The sequence below is a fragment of the Herpailurus yagouaroundi genome, unplaced genomic scaffold (assembly GCF_014898765.1).
Source record: "Herpailurus yagouaroundi ecotype Mexico unplaced genomic scaffold, PumYag 202, whole genome shotgun sequence".
Taxonomy (NCBI): Eukaryota; Metazoa; Chordata; class Mammalia; order Carnivora; family Felidae; genus Herpailurus; species Herpailurus yagouaroundi.
The window spans coordinates 11800932-11819243 of record NW_024412433.1 but is presented as its reverse complement, the minus strand read 5'-3'; the positions used below and the strand labels follow the sequence as shown (position 1 = coordinate 11819243).

The 18312-nt window shown below is 42.3% G+C and overlaps 1 protein-coding gene across 9 annotated transcripts in view; it reads right to left on the bottom strand.

The window, feature by feature from the left end:
- COL4A4 (collagen type IV alpha 4 chain) overlaps positions 1 to 18312 on the bottom strand; it is a 130605-nt gene that overhangs the window by 49052 nt on the left and 63241 nt on the right. For all 9 annotated transcript variants that reach the window (XM_040450813.1, XM_040450819.1, XM_040450821.1 and 6 more), the window contains 9 exons: positions 17548 to 17712; positions 14425 to 14514; positions 13295 to 13458; positions 8509 to 8581; positions 7230 to 7336; positions 4723 to 4906; positions 3251 to 3319; positions 1917 to 2024; positions 1215 to 1433 (listed from right to left, as the gene is read on the bottom strand). In XM_040450813.1, coding sequence (XP_040306747.1) covers positions 1215 to 1433; positions 1917 to 2024; positions 3251 to 3319; positions 4723 to 4906; positions 7230 to 7336; positions 8509 to 8581; positions 13295 to 13458; positions 14425 to 14514; positions 17548 to 17712 — 1179 coding nt within the window. The remainder of the gene's footprint in view (positions 1 to 1214; positions 1434 to 1916; positions 2025 to 3250; positions 3320 to 4722; positions 4907 to 7229; positions 7337 to 8508; positions 8582 to 13294; positions 13459 to 14424; positions 14515 to 17547; positions 17713 to 18312) is intronic.

Genomic DNA, 18312 nt, shown 5'->3' with positions numbered 1-18312 from the left:
TCCAGGCCGTCAGCACATCCTGACTCAGGGCCGCACGAACCGTGAGATCATGACCTGAGCCAAAATCAAGAGTCAGATGGTCAACCGACTCAGCTACCCAGGTGCCCCCAAGAGTATTTTCATAATAACCTTCATCTTCTGCTGAACATTTCCCTTAGATACATCTTCACAAGTGAAATAGCGAATTACTAAGTCAAAATTATTTTTACTGACTCAGATAATACATTATCTTGTTACTTTCCAACTAATTGGGGTTTTGCATATGAATATTTTGACTTACAAACTACAGAACAAGTAAGCTCCCTGGTGACACAGAATGTGGCTTAGTCCCTTGTCCTTCACATGCCCTGTACTATGATACTACTGTGGACACCTAATAAATGCTGGCCCATCCACTGTCAGAAAAGACCCAGAACAGTGCTTGTAAAACTCTAGTCTGGGGTCCACTCTTGGTCACCATCACCCAAAAGGCTAAGTAAGTTCAGATGGAATTTCTGGCCCCCATCCAATTTTGATGTAATGAATCAAAATTTCTGAGATTGGGGCCCAGAAGAGGATTTTCATGGCCCTGACCCAGGCTTATTTTTAAGCACATTAAATCTAAAGACCTCTGCTGAGGATCCTGAAGAATCCTTGGTGAATCTGGAAATGGATGAAAATCAGTGCCAGGGCCATCCTCCCACCTTCCCCGCCTGCTGCCCCTGCTGGGACGAAAGTCTCTCCACCCTGTCACCTGTTCAAATGACACAGCTTGTGTGCCAGGGCCCAGCCCACCCCCAGCTCCTCCATGGGGCTTCCCTAAACAGCATCTCACCCTGTTCCGCCTCCCTGAGCTGCCCCTCCTCTTACAGGTGGTCCTTCAACCTGGCTTTGGCAGTGGGCATGTTCCCCGGGCCCTACTCCTTGGGCGTTTACAGAGCTAACATACTGTCCTGAGTCCGAAGCAGGCAGATGTCCAGTAGCTGCTGAATCAAACTGAACTGATGGAGTCACAGTGAGCTGCCCTGGACTCGAAAGGAACCAGTAAAATGCAAAGGCAACACTAAGGACTCAGGTTACTTGAAATGTGACCAGTGCTCATTTATGAGGGAAGATGCCTGGGGGGACATTTCGCATTCTAGACTTCTAAGGCTAGATAGTCTAAATAGTCTTCAGTGACCTGTTGCAGACCTGAGCCAGCTTTATGGACCACAGGGACAGGACAGCCCTCATACCTGCAAAGCCTGGAGGTCCTGGATCACCTCTGTGTCCTTTTGACCCCGGCACCCCTGCAAGACCTCTCTCTCCCGGGGGACCTGGGTGGCCGTAGGCAGTGTCTCCCATGATTCCTTTCTGCCCATTTGCTCCACGAGAACCGGGAGAGCCTGGGGGCCCAGGAAGGGAGGACCCCTTTGCACCTCCAAAACCTGGATCTCCTACGTCACCACGAAAACCTATCGAAAAATATTGTTTCAATTGTTAAACGTACAAATATAGAACCAATACAAATGTAAGACTACTACTTTGATAAAAACACATTAAGAAAAAAACACAGGGATACGTAACTAAAATTCAGAGTAACTTAATAGGCAACGTTGCTTTGCCACCTTTCACAGGAAAATACGTTGTGAGTTTGTGTTTTCTAGAAGCCAACAATGTTTCCCTAATCGCTTTCATCCACTGGCGGTCTGTCTGTACTGAGCAGTTTCTACCAAATAATAGACCAACAGTAGTCTATAACTCATGCTTTCAGGTGGAAGGAGCCCTGAGCATTTACAAAATTACCAGAACCTAAAAATTATCAAAACATAGCTAAAAGCTTAGTGTTTCAAGAAAAAACATCCCCCCATGACCTAGGGATCCGTGGGCCATTTGCTTACTAAGGTCATCGAGTTTCGAGGTCTACACACATTCTTAACTGAAAACCACTTACTTACCAGGTGGACCAGGTATTTCTGATATTCCTGGTTTGCCACGCTGACCCTTTGGCCCATCTAAACACCTCAACCCTGGAGCGCCCGGAGGGCCCGGAAGTCCCTTTGGTCCTAAACAATAACAACCAAACCCAGACTCAGTAAAACACAAATGAAATGAGAACAAACTAAGGTGATTTAAAAAAAAAAAAAAAACGAAAAAAACCTCTATGCGGTCTTTTTCAGAGGACTTCTACTTTATGGAAGATGTTGCCTCGCCTGGTTTACATAATCATTTTATGAATCACGTGCTCCAAGTAAGTGTTTCAAAGAATGATTCTGTTCATGTACTTCATTTTTTTAAAGAAGTTAATGTTTATTTATTTTTGAGAGAGAGAGAGAAAGAGAGAAAGAGAGAGAGAGAGAGAGAGAGAGAGAGAGAGAGAGAGAGAGAGAGACTGTGAGCGGGGGAGGGGCAGAGAGAGAGGGAGACACAGAATCTGAAGCAGGTTCCAGGCTCTGAGCTGTCAGCACAGAGCCCAACGTGGGGCTCAAATTCAGGAACCATGAGATCATGACCTGAGCTGAAGCCGGACAGTTAACTGACTGAGACATCCAGGTGCCCCTTGTTAGTATACTTTAAGTCGTACATAAAGGATTCTTCCTGAAAGCCTTTGAGACATACACCAGCACTCAGATGAACCTTTTGGTTCCTCTGCTCTGTGTCAACACAAATATTAGAGCATAGCCCCTTCTGTAGGAAGAAAGATATGTGGCCTGCTGGGTGAAGGCCAAAATCTATTTCCCTGCATCTTACTGAATTTGCCCTCAAATGAAGTATAGGCAAAAAGCACCTACAAAAGGAATTGAGATTTATTAAAAAAAATTTTTTTAATTAAAGAAAAAAACCGTTCTGTCATTTCCTACTGTAAGTGATCTCAGCTAAAATAACTTTAAAGGAGGTGCACCTGCCAACTTCAACTTTGAGTGTTCACGTCCCTTGAGATTTGGAAAACAGAAGAGAGCAAAATGTAATCAGTAAGCAAATTATCATTATTCACTCTTGGGGCATAGGAAATACAGTTTTTAAATTCTCAAAGAGCAGACATTTTCACTGATTTGTGATCAAATCAAGGTAAATTTTGTTACACAGAGATCTAAAAAAAATTAAAAACCCACCTAGAGGGTGCCCAAACCAGTAGACTAGAGTCCCGATGGGAATTACCACTCATACTGGCTTCAAAACCCGGTAAGAGTTTTAGAAATATCCTCATTAGTTGCCTGATGATGAACTATTGGTTCATCTGTCTTACTAGTTCTGTTACTAGTTAAAACAGTTAACTTCTCATTGATCATACCTGGAGCTCCATCAAAACCTGGAGGCCCTGGCCTCCCAGGGTAGGTTACATTACAAGAAATTGTATCACCTGGAATGAAAAAAAAAAAGTGGCATTCACACAACTGATAGCCCCATGTAACATGAATCCCAAAGACAACTCAATCAAGATATTCTTTTCATGTAGTATATATGGCATCCAAGGGATAAGAGGACCCCAAGTATTGTTAGATCACTTGAACTACCTTTGTTCTGAATTTCTAGAAGCTCGGTCCTGAAATCTGAACTTCAACGGTCAGACAGCTATAAACATAGGGGGAATAGGAAAAATTCCAAGAAGTATCAGTTTTACTAGCCTAGAAGAAAACAATGCATTTATAGGCTCAATGATATCCAATACAATGGAATCAGAAGATTTGGTAAAGCAGGAAATCACAGCAACATCTGACACTGAGTTCAGAAGATCTGACTCCCAGTTTGGCTGTGGGAGTGTGTAGATGACGGGGGGGGGGGGGGGCGGGGGCGCTGAGATATTAATACCAGCTGCCATTCAGGGAGGGGCTACCATGAGTCAGTGGCCTCAAATGTACTGTCTCTTGAATTTTTTTAATGACTCCGCAATGTGATCGTTGTCACCCGCCATTTTCATGGTCAAGACAGTAAGACTCCGAAGCTTGTGCCTCTGTTTCCTTCCCCCTTTAAAATAGAACATTTCTCTTTTCTCATAGAAATAATTATAATGTACTACTTCATATGCTCTCAAATCAAAAATGTACCAAATGAATAAAAATACTGTTATATTTTGATGGGTCCAGAACCATAATCTTAAACCTTATTGAGGGCCAAAATATTGCCTTTCTATGTTGTCGAAGCAAGAACCAAAGATATTATTTCATTCTAAAACTTCGCAGTTAATAACGTAGTCCAAGGTATATGCACATATTGCAAAAGAAAAAAATCTAAATTCTTTCTCCAGCCTTTTCAAAAGTTTTCAGCTATAATACTGCAAGTCACTTTATTGTTTAAATTCAAATAACTGTCAAATATATTTGAAATCCCTTCCTTTTTTTCTTTCTTTCTAGAATGCCTACAAATGGGTTTTCAAGGACAGTGATGTATTTTTTAAATGAAATACTGGTGTTTTTTATTAAGATACACTGCGTTGTCTCAAAAGACTATAAACAAATAGATATCTTGAATATATATGTAAATTTAATGCAGATTGCGTAAGTTGGGATTGAGAAATGAATGAAGACAATTTTGGCATGCTAGACAAATAATGCAACAAAGACATTTTAGTATTTTAAGAATTTGTTGTAAATATTGATTGTGCTGTAATGCTTTTATTTGTCTGGCAATATTCAAGGTTTGAACAGCAGCCTGAAGGAATTTTATTTAGTGGTTCTGCTACAATAGTTTGGCCCCAAAGAGGGGATCGCTTTAGCTTCCACTATTTTCCCCTGACATTCTGTAACACAAAACCTTCAAAATTACCTTTCTGACCCTTCAGGCCCTCAAGGCCCCTCTCGCCAGGACGGCCTGGAGCTCCTGGTGGCCCTCTTTCTCCTGGTGGCCCGGGAAATCCTAGTCCTGGTTGTCCCTTAGGTCCTGTTCTTCCTGGGGGCCCTGGCAATCCAGGAAACCCTTTTGCACCTGGGGCTGCGTCTTCATGATCCCCCTGGGAATATTTGCATCGTGAGTCAACTACCAATCTTTGCAAGTCCATAAACCCAAAGCAGCCATTGTCATAGTCTATAGAAGCTGTGGAAAAACTTCTTATTTCCAGTAGACAGTTCCTCAATAGCAAGCTATTAAATCACCAATAGATGAGTAACTTAGTTTCTTCTTCATCTTTTACATAAAAATTTACAAACATATAGATGCTATGGCTGGGGGGTCCACCTCAAATACAGAAAGCTGTGTTATGTATTCAATACAGAATTTAGAAATTTTTTGTTAGAACAACTCTCTAATACCAAATATAACGAAATACAGAAATACGTCAATTGAGGGAGGTAAGAAAGAAGGCTTACAAGCTGAATAAATAAATTCTTAGGTCTTTGAAACTGTTTTCCTGCATTTATGAGAACACACAGGATAGACTCAATTACCCTCCACGTCTGCAAGGAAAGGGCTGACCAACACTTCCTTCTCCTGCTTTAAGAATTTGACCTTTGGTTAACAGTCTAGTTCTGTTCCTCTGGAAACTTCCTAAAAATTGGATGTCAAATATATTACAAGGCAACATTGCTTATGGTAACATCAATCCCTGGTGGCAAAACTTGCATCTGGTCTGGAAAACTATGAAGACCTGTGCGGAGTCCTTGCCGGGGCTCCCTTGAGCGGTGGTTCCCTGTGGGGTCTCCACAGGCCGTGTCCCTGTGGGGCAGGAGGCTCTCAGTCAACGCTGCTGGCACATGTGCTGCGTGTGGATCTCGTTTCACTCTCTCCCGCCGAATGAACAGCTACTAGGGGTCTTGCATACGAGCGACGCACGTCTGATGCTACCCTGCTGGCAAGCTGAGGGCTGTGTCTTCTGTCTTCCCGAGTAGCCTGGTCTCACATGTGGGTGATGACAGTCTTGTGAATCTGGATTGGTTCAACGAATCTAGGAGGACCGCTCTAGACCATTATAGAAACCCCTCACCTAATGCGACCTAGGGTACGTTTGGTTTTTCACAATGAGATCGGAACCCGAGGACCATTGCCACTTAGTGACATTGGCTTCTAGATAGTTCCTGAAGCGGGAAAGTAAACAAAACAAGGATTGCCAAATCTAAGGCAGACTTCGTTCATGATTATCATGATACTTGGTATCAGCTGAAAGACGAGAGAGACTTCTGACCATCTACCCTGGTTTGATTTCCAGGCCTCTCTTACTCACATACCATCTGTCTGAAGGAGCGCCTATAAATCAGAAGTTAGTCCTTCTCTATTACGACACTGTTGATGGCAGGCAGCACAGGCTGGTGAAAGTAGCACATGCTTTGGCATAAGACAGACTGGGGTATTCCCTGCGGTGTAGTCTACTCGACAGATAGGTGACCTTGAGTAACACACCCTCGGCCTCCATCTCCTAGGATAAAATGTGAAAGCGGATTGCTCTTCGGGAAATTGATGATGTGGGGGCGCCTGGGTGGCTCAATCGGTTAAGTGTCTGACTCTTGGCTTCGGCTCAGGTCATGATCTCATGGTTCGTGGGATTGAGCCCTGCATCGGGCTCTGCAGCTGGTAGCATGGAGCCTGCTTAGGATTCTCTTTCTCTCCCCCCTCTCTCTCTGTCCCTCCCCAGCTCTCTCTGTCTCTGCCTCTATCAGAATAAATAAACTTTAAAAAAAAAAAAAGAAATTTAATGATGTGAATAAAACATAATGTAGGCATCCAAACATGCCTCATGTACCCGTGATACTTTAAGTTCCTAAGCCCAGGATCATGTCTCATTGTCTTCTCTTACGACCTCCGTTACCTCCACATGGTCTCCACCCAAATCATGTTTGAAAAATGCAAAAAATATCATTTGTCGGTGGGGTTTTCCATCAACTAACATGTCAGTTCAGATTTGCACCAGTTCACCCTCTCTTGTTTGCCACTTCCCCTCATGTGCTTCTTCACCTGGGGACAGAACTGGAGGTCATTATCAGGACCTGTGTTCTATGCTCCTCCCTACAAAGTTAACTGAACAGGCCTGCAGCCACTGGGGGCTTTGTAGCTAGAGACAAGGGCCCCAGAAATAGATAAACACCATGATAATGATACAAAGACCACAGACGGGACAGAAAGTCATGCCGTGACTCAACTGTCACTCAGGATTTCAGACCATCTGCAACTATGCCACACCTTTTGTAACAATGATCTTTTTCTGGCAGTCAATGGAAGGTGACTCTGATTCACAGCACATGACACTTTACTGAATTACAGTTTTAAATTGAGAAGGGGAAAACAGATGCTTTGTGACCATATAAGGAAATGAAACTCTACAGCCAAAGAAGAATTATACATACCGGGGGTCCCGGATCCCCCCTTTCTCCAGGAAGTCCATCCTGGCCATGTTGTCCCTGTTGCCCTGGAAATCCTGGGAGCCCATCAGGACCCCTTTCTCCTTTCTGCCCTGGGAATAAAGGCCAAAAGATATTCAAGCCCTTCTCAGCAGCTGGGTGAAGTAGAAGGAAACACAGGACAAAAGGTAAAAGCAATGACCTTGCCTCCAGGTGGGCCGGTAGAGACTCCCCTGAGTGTCTCCATTGACTAAAGTCACATAAAGACAACCACACAAAAGTCATAGGGAGGAAAGACAACTGCCAAACCCACAGGATCTCTTATTTGGGGAGCGCTCTGCTGAGGAGGTTGTGTAAGGAGGCACCAATCACATGGCCGCTGTGTGTGTGGTGCCCGACATGGTACTCCATCCCCTAGCAGTGGTGAATGGGGAGTAGTCCGTGGCTGCACACTTGCCCCAGTCTAGGCCAATCTTTCCAGAATTGTTTTGTTTTTCAAACTGGAGCTGAGAAGGTAGAGCTAGCTCTCTTCCTTTTTGTAACAACTTAGAGCTTCTGCTAGGAAGGGCAGTCTACCCACACAGCCCAGGGAAAGCTAGTCTCGGGGAGAAAGGCAGATGGTGCAGTCCCCTGGACCCAGCTGTCCTGGGAGACTATGTCTAACATTTCAAATTTTGTTTGGCTGAGTCAATAATGTTTTCTAAAACTACTTCAAGCTGGGTTTCTGTCATGACCAAAATAGTCTTGATGAACACAGGATGCCATAACGCACTGAAAAACTGGTAGGCAGGTCAAAGGAGGTCTTCAAATCCAAGTTCACAGTAATGAAGATTTAAATAGGTGGCTAAAGGAGCATCTATATTTTCAAATCAGAGATAGAGGATTTGAGGTTCCATATTCTCACCGCTCTGTGAAGGTCAAGGAATATTATTTTTTATTTTAGAGAGAGAGAGAGAGAGAGAGCACGAGAGTGCACAAGTAGGGTAGAGGGGCACAGGGGGAGAGAGACAGAGAATCTTAAGCAGGTTCCACGCTCAGTGCGGAGCCTGACACGAGACTCGATCCCAGGATCCTGGGATCGTGACCTGAGCCAAAATCAAGAGTTAGTCACTCAACCAACTGAGCCACCCAGGAGCCCCAGGCCAGGAATATTTTTTTAAGCAATCTGAACAATCCTGTGTCTTGTTATAGAATTGATCTGTGGTCACAGGGAAATGAATACAAGATGAAAGTTCATCTATCATTCATAAAAATGGCAGGGAGCTAAGTGATTGACTAGACTCACCTTTCACTCTTGACACAACCATGTCTCCCTTTTCTCCTTTACTGCCAAGTGGTCCTGCAGCACCGGGTTTTCCCTTGGTGAGAAATAAGAGGAATGAATCAGTTTAATTTTGATGGGTCAAAAGTTACTCACCTACATCTAATCTCTCTCTTCTTTCCTTCTAAATCACCTGTTCCAGATTCTGGAGTGGTACCCGTGGTATCACTCTCTTCCTTACCTTCTAAGGTGGGTCCTACCTTACAAAACTGAAGGTCTTGACCTGCATTTAGAAGCTTGTGGAATCTGGATAAGGTCTGTACCAGATTCAACAGAAGCATCTATCATTATCAATTTCCTGGTTTTGGCAACGTACTATGGTTATGTATGCTATCATCAGGGATGCTTGGCGAAGGGTCCATGGGAACTCTCTGTGTGATTGTGTAACTTCTTTGAGTCATAACATAAAATTTATCTCAACATAAAAATTTATAATCAAATTTTTTAATTTTTTTTAACATTTATTTATTTTTGAGACAGAGACAGAGCATGAATGGGGGAGGGTCAGAGAGAGAGGGAGACACAGAATCCGAAACAGGCTCCAGGCTCTGAGCGGTCAGCACAGAGCCCGACGCAGGGCTTGAACTCATGGACCGCGAGATCATGACCTGAGCTGAAGTCGGATGCTTAACCGACTGAGCCACCCAGGCACCCCCTATAATCAAATTTTTTAACTATCTTGAGCATTTTAATAGAATGAGGAGTAAAGAAGAAGGTAGGTTAACCACAAGAGCTGCCACTAAAGCCGAAGGCAGAGGTTTAGGGATAAGCTTGTGATATTGAGGGAAACTGATGGGCAAGAGGAGGGGAAAATGAGAACCATGGTTACACGGTTGATATATTTCCTCTATATAGCAAGTAAACAGCTGATTTTCACTGATGGGCTCATCATCTTTTGACCTCAACATTGCTCTGAGACTCACTGTTTGGGTCATGGTTTTATAAGTGTTACATATTACTGAATATTAAGCCATGTCAACAATCTGGAAACCTACCATCAGCATATTAGAGTGGCCAAGCATCATAGTAAATACAGCTACAGAAACACTATACATAACAAGGTTACTTATCAGATGACCTTGAAAGTCAAGAAACACAGATAAGAATTTAGACGGAGGTAAAAATGACTGAGAAGACCATTTACTTTTCCCACACAGATGCCACCTTGCCTTATTTTCATACAATCTAACAAGTTCATGCAAGCTTAACCTGCTTAACTGGCACTTTATAAGCAGTTAGCTACTAAGAGGAGAAGAAGGAACAGTGGAGATCAGTATGATGGCAGCATTAAGTAGTAAGAATGAAGAGGAAGCCAAAACCGTATGCAACAGGCATAAAACCCAAATGGCAAAAATGCTTGGGAGGCATCTGATGTAGAAAAAAAAACAGTTCCACACACCCACTCAACTACCTCCCCCACCCCCGCCAGGGGCGTCACTGTAGTACAGCATCCCAGGTAACGATGTCTATGTGACATCAAAAAGGCGGGTGGAACAAATTTCTCAGTAGGAAGAGCTGGAATAGAAAAGGAACTTTAGAAATCGCAAAGTGCTAATATGGGTTGAGTGTTGCTTAAATGCTTATTTTTCCTGTATAGACTAAGTCATAAGTGACAACATGACAGGTCCAAAGTATATGAGACACAGTGTTCAGCCCAAGAGGCAGATAATGAAAATGCCCTTCCGATGGATAAACTATCAACACATAAAACCATTCATTTAGCACACGAACCAGTTTCTTTCCAGAAGGAGAATGCCAGTGGAATGCTTAATAAATGAGACCTTGGTGTCCTGGGAGTCTGAGCCGCTCCTTAGTTAGCCATTGAAGACTTAGAATGTACTATAAATTTCTCTAATGCTGCGCAGATATAGAATATTCAGCACTAGAGTCAGATCTCAGATTTATTTGAGCTAGTGAGAAAAAAAAAAAATAGATAACCAGCACTGGTTTTGGATTTCACTAGAGAGACATTCACTGACAATCTACAAAGGGCCAGGGAATACTGAGAGTAGCAAGGACACAACAGTTAACAGCAGACCGTCTTGCCTTCATGGCACTTAGACTTAGATTCTTAGTGAAACAAATGTTGAATCCAAGAGATTCTTGGGGCAAAGGTTCCCAGCAGCTTTGGGATCAAGGCTACTTGTCATTATTCCAAGACCTGAGATCATTAAATACATGTGTTAATACAACAACAAAGTCTCAACAGCAACACAACAAATTCCTCTCTGCCAGCCATGTAACAGTTGTTTAAAACATGGTCTAGATCAGGGATTTGAGCCACAGATGCCCACAGGGGCCGTGCCTAGCAAGGGAAGCAGATGGATAGACCGCGCGGAGCCAGGAGCACCCAGCCCTTCTACATGCCTGGTCACCTCTCAGCTCCTGGCAACTGTGGGAATGCACTGACCCTGTGTTAATGAACTTCCAATTTCTCAAGGGCCGCCATAAATCTTATTAATAATACAAAATAAAACATCACGAAGACAAAACCAAACAAGCCAGTAGGTCAGATTTAGCCCATGTCAAGTCCATGACCTTTGGTTTGCTCTACAACTCATCAGGGGCAGTGACCCTGCTTGATCACTGGTGTATCCCTTACAGCCCTCAGAATATGTTGCTGAACTGAATTCTTACCCCGTTGTTATGTCCATTTTATAAATGAGGCACTGAGGCTCAGGAAGACCGTAGAGCTTGCCAGTGTCAGAGTTGGGATTTGAAAGTGGATCCACGTGCCTCCCAGTCCCCATGCTTAACATGACAGCATCTTGGTAGGAAACCCCCAACCTCAGACTATGGCAATAAATACAAAGCTTTGTTCAAACCATTAAAAAAAAAAAAAATGTAAAGAACCTAAACGCACTTTTCTGTTTTCTATTTGCCTACCAATCTGTGGCTTCTGAGGCCAGGGACCAGCTGCTGAGAGAGGACATGTCCGATAAAGTGAGAGCACCCACAGTGATCGTCTGTGGTTCCTCTGTGCTCTCTCTTTGTATCCATTCCTTTCCCCCAAACACTTTCCTTTCACAGTGCCTCGTGGTATAAGGATCTAGTCCCCAGCTATAACCACACTGTGATGAACTTAATGCAGAGAAGTCATATGGACAGGATCATGTACAGAAAAAAAGACATCAGAAACATTACCTGTCCTAAGAGTAAGCCATACAGCAGCCGAATGACATAAAGCTCAGCCAGGACAACCCTGGGCAAACTAGCAATTCACACTCAAAGAGGCTAGCCCTGAGAAGCAACTCAAGAGAAAGCCATAAAAATATTTTAGAACCAGTATCATCTTCTTAATGAAGGTACCACTATAAAAAATGACTGTGCTCAAATGCCGAATGGAAAAAGCAGACTATAAAATGCAAAGTGCTTAACAGCTGCGGCTGTGTTCATTCAACATACACGTATTAAGGAGTTAGCTTCTTGTCAAGCAGACTTTGTGAGTGTGTTTTGCAAGTGTATTGAGGGTGGTACCGAGAGAGAGCCTAATTGTCACCCTCACTTAAGGCTCTCAGACTGGAACCTTATTTCCATAGCATGTCCCAGGGAAAATGGAAAAGAGGACATTCAAGCTGATGGGTAGGCTCCAGGTCACCCCAGGATTAAGGCTCTTTGATAAAGAGGGGACAGGCAGGCTGTGTCCAGCCTTCAGAGTAATGCCCTTAGGGCCAGTGAGTTTCTTCTGAGGAGTCAAGTTGCTGAAAGGCTGTGCCTCAACTCGAGTCACTTGTAATGGTCAGCAGATGAGAACCATTTCAAAATAGATCTACTCTGTGGCACGAAATATCACATAAACGCTGACAAAGCCAATGTCTGTATCTCCACCTTGGACCTCGCATCGGAATCTCTTACTTGAATACCATCTCACTACCCTTCAACACCTCGACCTGCTTGTCTGATTGGCACCTCAAATTTAAGATGGCCCCAATGATACTTCCTTTCCCCACTCCACACCTACTCCTCACATTGGCTTCCCCATTTGGGTCTTATCCTTTACTTTTCTCCTTCTAATATCCCATGTCCAGCCCAACAGCCAATCTATTAGCACCGATCTCAAAACATATCGAGAATCTGATCATTTCTCGTCACACCCAGCACCAACATGCTAATTTGTCTACCATCATATTTCACCAGGACTATGCAGCAGTCCTCCAGCCCATCTCCCTCCTTCCCTCGCCCCCTGTTATCTGTTCTTACCAGAACTACCATAGTGAGCCATTCGAAGCTAATGTCAGCCATAGAGCATTATGTCTGTCTCTTCTTAAAACTTTCCACTGGCTGTTCCCTGTCATCCAGAATAAAAGCCCAAACCCAACGCACCCACCAAGCCCCGTGCTCCACAACCCCACATAACCTCCAGCCACTTCTTTGTCTTCATTTCCTCCAGCTTTTCCCCTCAAGCTACATTAGATGGTGATGGCCTTTATCATCATCAGCCATACGTACTCATCTATTTGCTACCCAGCATGCGTCCCTCCCAACCCCAGGAGTCCCCAGGAGGGTACAGACGGTGCTCTGCTCCCTACTGCATCCCCAGCACCTAGAATGACACATGGAACATAGTAGGTGCTCAATAAATATTAGTTGAATGAATGAATGAACATAGATGATTTTTTTTTGGTCATTAATATATGTATAGGTTCAAAACATAAAATATATATCATACTATAAGTCAGAAAGAGCTACAGTTGAATTTTATCTCTGTCTCTTTTAACTAGAAAGATTGTTATTGGTAAGAGCTACTCACTGGTGGTCCTGGAGATCCTTCAGCACCCGGAGGGCCTGGATGACCTTTCTCTCCAAGCCACCCAGGGAGCCCCAAGTCTCCCTTACTACCCTGCCTCCCAGGAAGTCCTGGAGGGCCTGGTGGGCCCATGGGACCAGGCTCACAGGCACAGAGCCCCGCGTTTCCTAGACAGAGGATAAAAGGCAGCTTTGTCATATTTCCTGCACGAAATCCCAAAAAGCCTTTACTAAACAAAACCAAGAATGAAAATAAGAACAAAAAGGGTATGACGTACATGGTTCTTAACTCCCATAACTGATAACATGTGACGTAAGCAGGGGAGGGGCACTGTGTAGGGGTACCTAGGCATGGTCTACGTGGGGCAGGTGTATCATTTCTGGACAAATGGGGTATCTTGGGTCTTTAAATAAACTCATTCTGATAAACTGATACCCAATTTTACTGAAGGAACTTTAAAATAAGAAATCATATTTTTAAAAGTTTGAAAGTCTTTTATCTGGTTCCTGCTGAAGAAACAAAAAAAAAAAATTGGGTTAGAGCATAAACTCTAAACAAATAAAGAAACAAAATAATATGTGAAAAAGGATTACTGACTGCATTGCCTATTACAACTGACAATTCACTACAATGCGTTTTCTAATCATCAGGACTTTTAGTCGAAAAAAAAGCCTTTCGGATGGTCAAACTCAGCTGTGTTTATGCTCTCATACCCACCTGTTCCAGATGGTCAAAAAGGCACCAAACAATTTACAGTGGAGAAACACTGAGACACAAACACTTGATGACATGGGGAAGTATGGACCCACAGAGAGAAAGTGAAATAAAAGATCAGTACTTTCTCATCTCCACTTCTTTCAAGGAACAAAAAGCACCTCATGAAAAAAGTCACCACTCTGAGGCAAATTTCACAGCAGGCAAGGGTCTCCTTTAGACTCTCAGATATAAAGACTTGACTTTGGCTAAGTTCTAACCACATCATAAGCACGTGATGAAAAGGGGCACTCAAGGGGGTAACTAAGGTGCGTATCGCATCGAAGTGAAATGTTCCATTGCCCACTTCATAAATGCCTCCAACCCCCCCCCCCATAAGCTATTGTCTTCAGGAAATCCTACCTTTGCTGCATACTTGCCTTTTTCTCCTTTCGAGCCTCTTCTTCCTGGAGGACCTGCTTTGCCTTTTATTCCTTGTGGTCCAGGGTGCCCGACACTACAATATATAACTTTACAGTGGGAAAGGGGGATGGGGCATAAGAGAAGCACTCAGTTTTTGTGAATGTCTTCCAAAGAACAAGTGCAAATGTCTCTTGCACTCTTATTTTCCCCTGAAGCCCACTTTCTTCCATTCATTTTCCAAATTTCTTTCTCTCTAATATAAGAATATATAAACAAATAGACCATACAATTGTCATGGCATGCTTCTGCTCCCACAACCATTGATAAAGCCATCCTAATCTCAACCCCAACTTAGTGGGTTGTAGAGAAAGGTGGACAAAAAAACAAAGACAATAAATAAACAACAAACAAAAATAACTGTGCAGCAAACATCCTTTTCCCCTTCCATTATGAATAATTAACAAATTAAGAAAGCTCATAAAAGCAAAAATTCAGAGATATTCGATTAAGTGTGACAGTTAAAACATAAACAATAAGTTCTTTATTCTCCCTGAATCCCAGTAAAACAGCAAACAGTAAAATAATATTATAAAAAGATGTAAGCTCACAAGACAAAAAAAGGGGGAGGGGGGGAGGTAAGGAAACAAAACAAAAAGTGTAAAAGAACCTAGCAGACCTTGAAAAGCTGAATTCTAAGCAGGCAGGGGGGAAAGGGAACAAAGAACACAATTTACATGAGAAATCTCTCCCAAAGTTCAGGAATTGGTACCTTGAAGTAGAATGACAGTGCCCCAAACAGGAGGACTGGTTAAAGAAACAATTTAATCATAAGATCCCCTTCTCAAGAATTACAGCAGCAACTATGGCCCCTCAGAATTGAGGAAAGAGACAACGTAGCAAGAAGAAAACTTTGAAATAAAGTATATGATTTAAAAAGTAGATGAAGGAAAGCATTTCACCTCTAAAACATGAACAGATTGCTACAAAAGAAAACACTGAAGGGCTTCCTGGGTGGCTCCGTTGGTTAAGCATCCAGCTCTTGGTTTCTTCTGCTCAGGTCATGGTCTCATGAGTTCATGAGTTTGAGCCCCACACCAGGCTCTGTGCTGACAGCATGGAGCCTACTTGGGATTCTGTCTCCCTCTCTCTCTGCCCTCCCCCACTCACTCTGTCTCTTTCTCAAAATAAATAAATACACCTAAAAAACTTAAAAAAAAACATTAAAACAGAACAATAGCAACAACAAAATCCTTAGAAACAAAAAGAAAACTACTATGAAAGTAGAAATTGAAAAATTCTGGAGCAGAGATGTAAAGTGGAGTTGAGGAAGTCTACAAGAAAGTGTTACAGAAAAATAAGAAGGTGAAAAGTAATAAAGAAACATATATGGTGGATTCACTAATAGGCACATATGTAGAATTCAGAAGGAGAAAACAGGGGGGGAAATGGAGGAGAAAGTATCTTCAGAGAAACACTTCAAGAAATTTTTCCAGAAATGGAGGAACTGTGTTGGCTAGAACTTGCTCACTGAGCGCCTACGAATAAATGCAGATGTGCCCACACAGAGGCAAGTCGTTGTGAAATTGAAGGTCATTGGAGAAAACAGAAAAATTCTGTAAGATTCCAGAGCAGAAAACAGATTTCAAACAAAGGATCAAGAATCTAAATGTCATTGGACTTCTTCAACTCTAGAAAACAATGGACAATGCCTAGAAAAATGTATTTCCAATCTAGAATTTTATATTCAGCCAAATTATCAACCAAATTCCACAGTAGAATAAAGGCATTTTCAGACAGATAAAGTATACTTTTTTCAGGACGTATGATGATGGATATATGAGATAGAAGTATGATAGAAATATGTGAGTTGTAGGTAACAAGGGGACCCAGAGAGACGGAGAAACAGAGACAGAGGGAAACATAAAGAGACAGAGACAAAGAGAAAAAGAATTCCTGGTAAAGGAAGATTTCAAGACAGTGTCTGAGATGGCTTAAAATTGCAACCTGACATAATTTGAACAGGTTAAAAAGCTCCAGGAGAGATTTATTCAAAGAGATAATACTGATAAAATATTTCATGAGTTAGAATGGAAATTTACGCAACTCTAGATGGTTTGAGGTTAAATTCACAGTAGGCATATTGAAAAGCAAGCAAACACACACAAAAAACCAAGACTACTCTTAACAAAATGGTACACTAGAAAAGTAATAACATACATTATTGGATGGCAGACCTGGTGAACAGCATTTATGTAACCATTCAGTGTAAATACTGAATATTTTTATGTAGTCAAAACTAAGAGAATAACTACGTTGACTAGGCTTTGGGAGTAGAAAATGTGCACACGTGCGGTGGGGAGGGACTGAACGAGAGCCAATTTCGTCTTCTATGGAAGGAAGTGAAAAGATAAGTCTCAAAGTCAAGAATCAAGAAATTGCAATACAAGGTGGTGCCTGGGTGGTTCAGCCAGTTAAGCCTCCACTATGGTTCAGGTCACGATCCGCCCTTGGGCTCTGTACTGATGGGTGGAAGCCTGGAGCCTGATTCAGATTCTGTGTCTCCCTCTCTCTCTGCCCCTCATCTCCCCAAAAAAATAAACATAAAGAAAGAAAGAAAGAAAGAAAGAAAGAAAGAAAGAAAGAAAGAAAGAAAGAAAGAAAGAAAGAAAGAAAAGAAAGAAGGAAAGAAAGAAAGAAAGAAATACAAGCACATTGAAGGGCACTAGAAAGGCAAATAAAAAAAGATCCCAATGACTTGTGCGAAGATAATTGCCCCTGGGGAGGAAGGAACAGAAGAAGGGGTTGGCTAGGATGGCAATTCTTTACAACAGGCTTCATAGAACTGTCTCTTACACCACCTCTATTTATATAACTCTGATAAAAATTAAAACGACATTGAAAAAATAGAAATTGTAGTAATTTACAAAACTCTACCATTCACACTTAAATCCTCAACCGTATGTTTTAGCTGATGTGATCTCCAACATCAGTCTACTTTTTTGTATTATTAATAATACTAACTTGGCTCATGACATAATGGATAATGTTAAAAAATATTTAGAAAGTCACATTTTCTGAATGACACTGCAGATATCACATGCAACATAAATGCCAGTGAACGTGAATGAGGAGCACTTTACCATCTGATCCTGGAGGGCCCTGCAGTCCTGGAGCTCCAGGCAACCCAGGTGGTCCCGGGCTCCCTGGTTTCCCTGGAGTGGAATCAGCTCTCCCGGGGATACCGGCTGCCCCTGGAAATCCCGGATGACCAGGAAACCCTCCTGGCCCAGGGGGTCCCATCATGCCTCCAAGAGAAATTGAGAATGAAAACCACATGTATCTCTCAGAGTAAACAAACTTTTTTTTTTTAAGAAGAAATCAAAATCCGTACATTCTTCCTTAGACTGTAAAAATTTTTAAAGGTAAAAAATGTATTTCAAAATTAACTTGATTTCCCAGCCATAAGAATACCTCACCTTCTTTGAAATAAGCCCACAAGTGGAAATTTTGAGGAATCAGATTTTCTTACTTTTTCCCTATTATTTAGGGTTATTGGAGGAAAAAACACATATTATTTAATTAAAATTATAATGTTTTCAATTTTTCCACTTTGATATTGGTAAAAAATAATCTGGATGAACATATTAGCACATGTAGCAAATAAAAATATGGACTCACATATCATCTCCGTAAGATATAGAATACCATACCTTTCATAGCAAGGTAGGTTGGGGAGAGGCATAGAGGTGCTGTATTAGAACCCGATCTCTCTCTCTCCAGCCACACGTAATTACACACGCTCCATGAATGTTGAAATGTTCGGTGTGTTCAGGGGTCAAAGTGAGTAAAAGCTAAATCCTGCTTTCTTGTGACATCTGACCCTCTTACTGGGGGCTTTGGCTAAA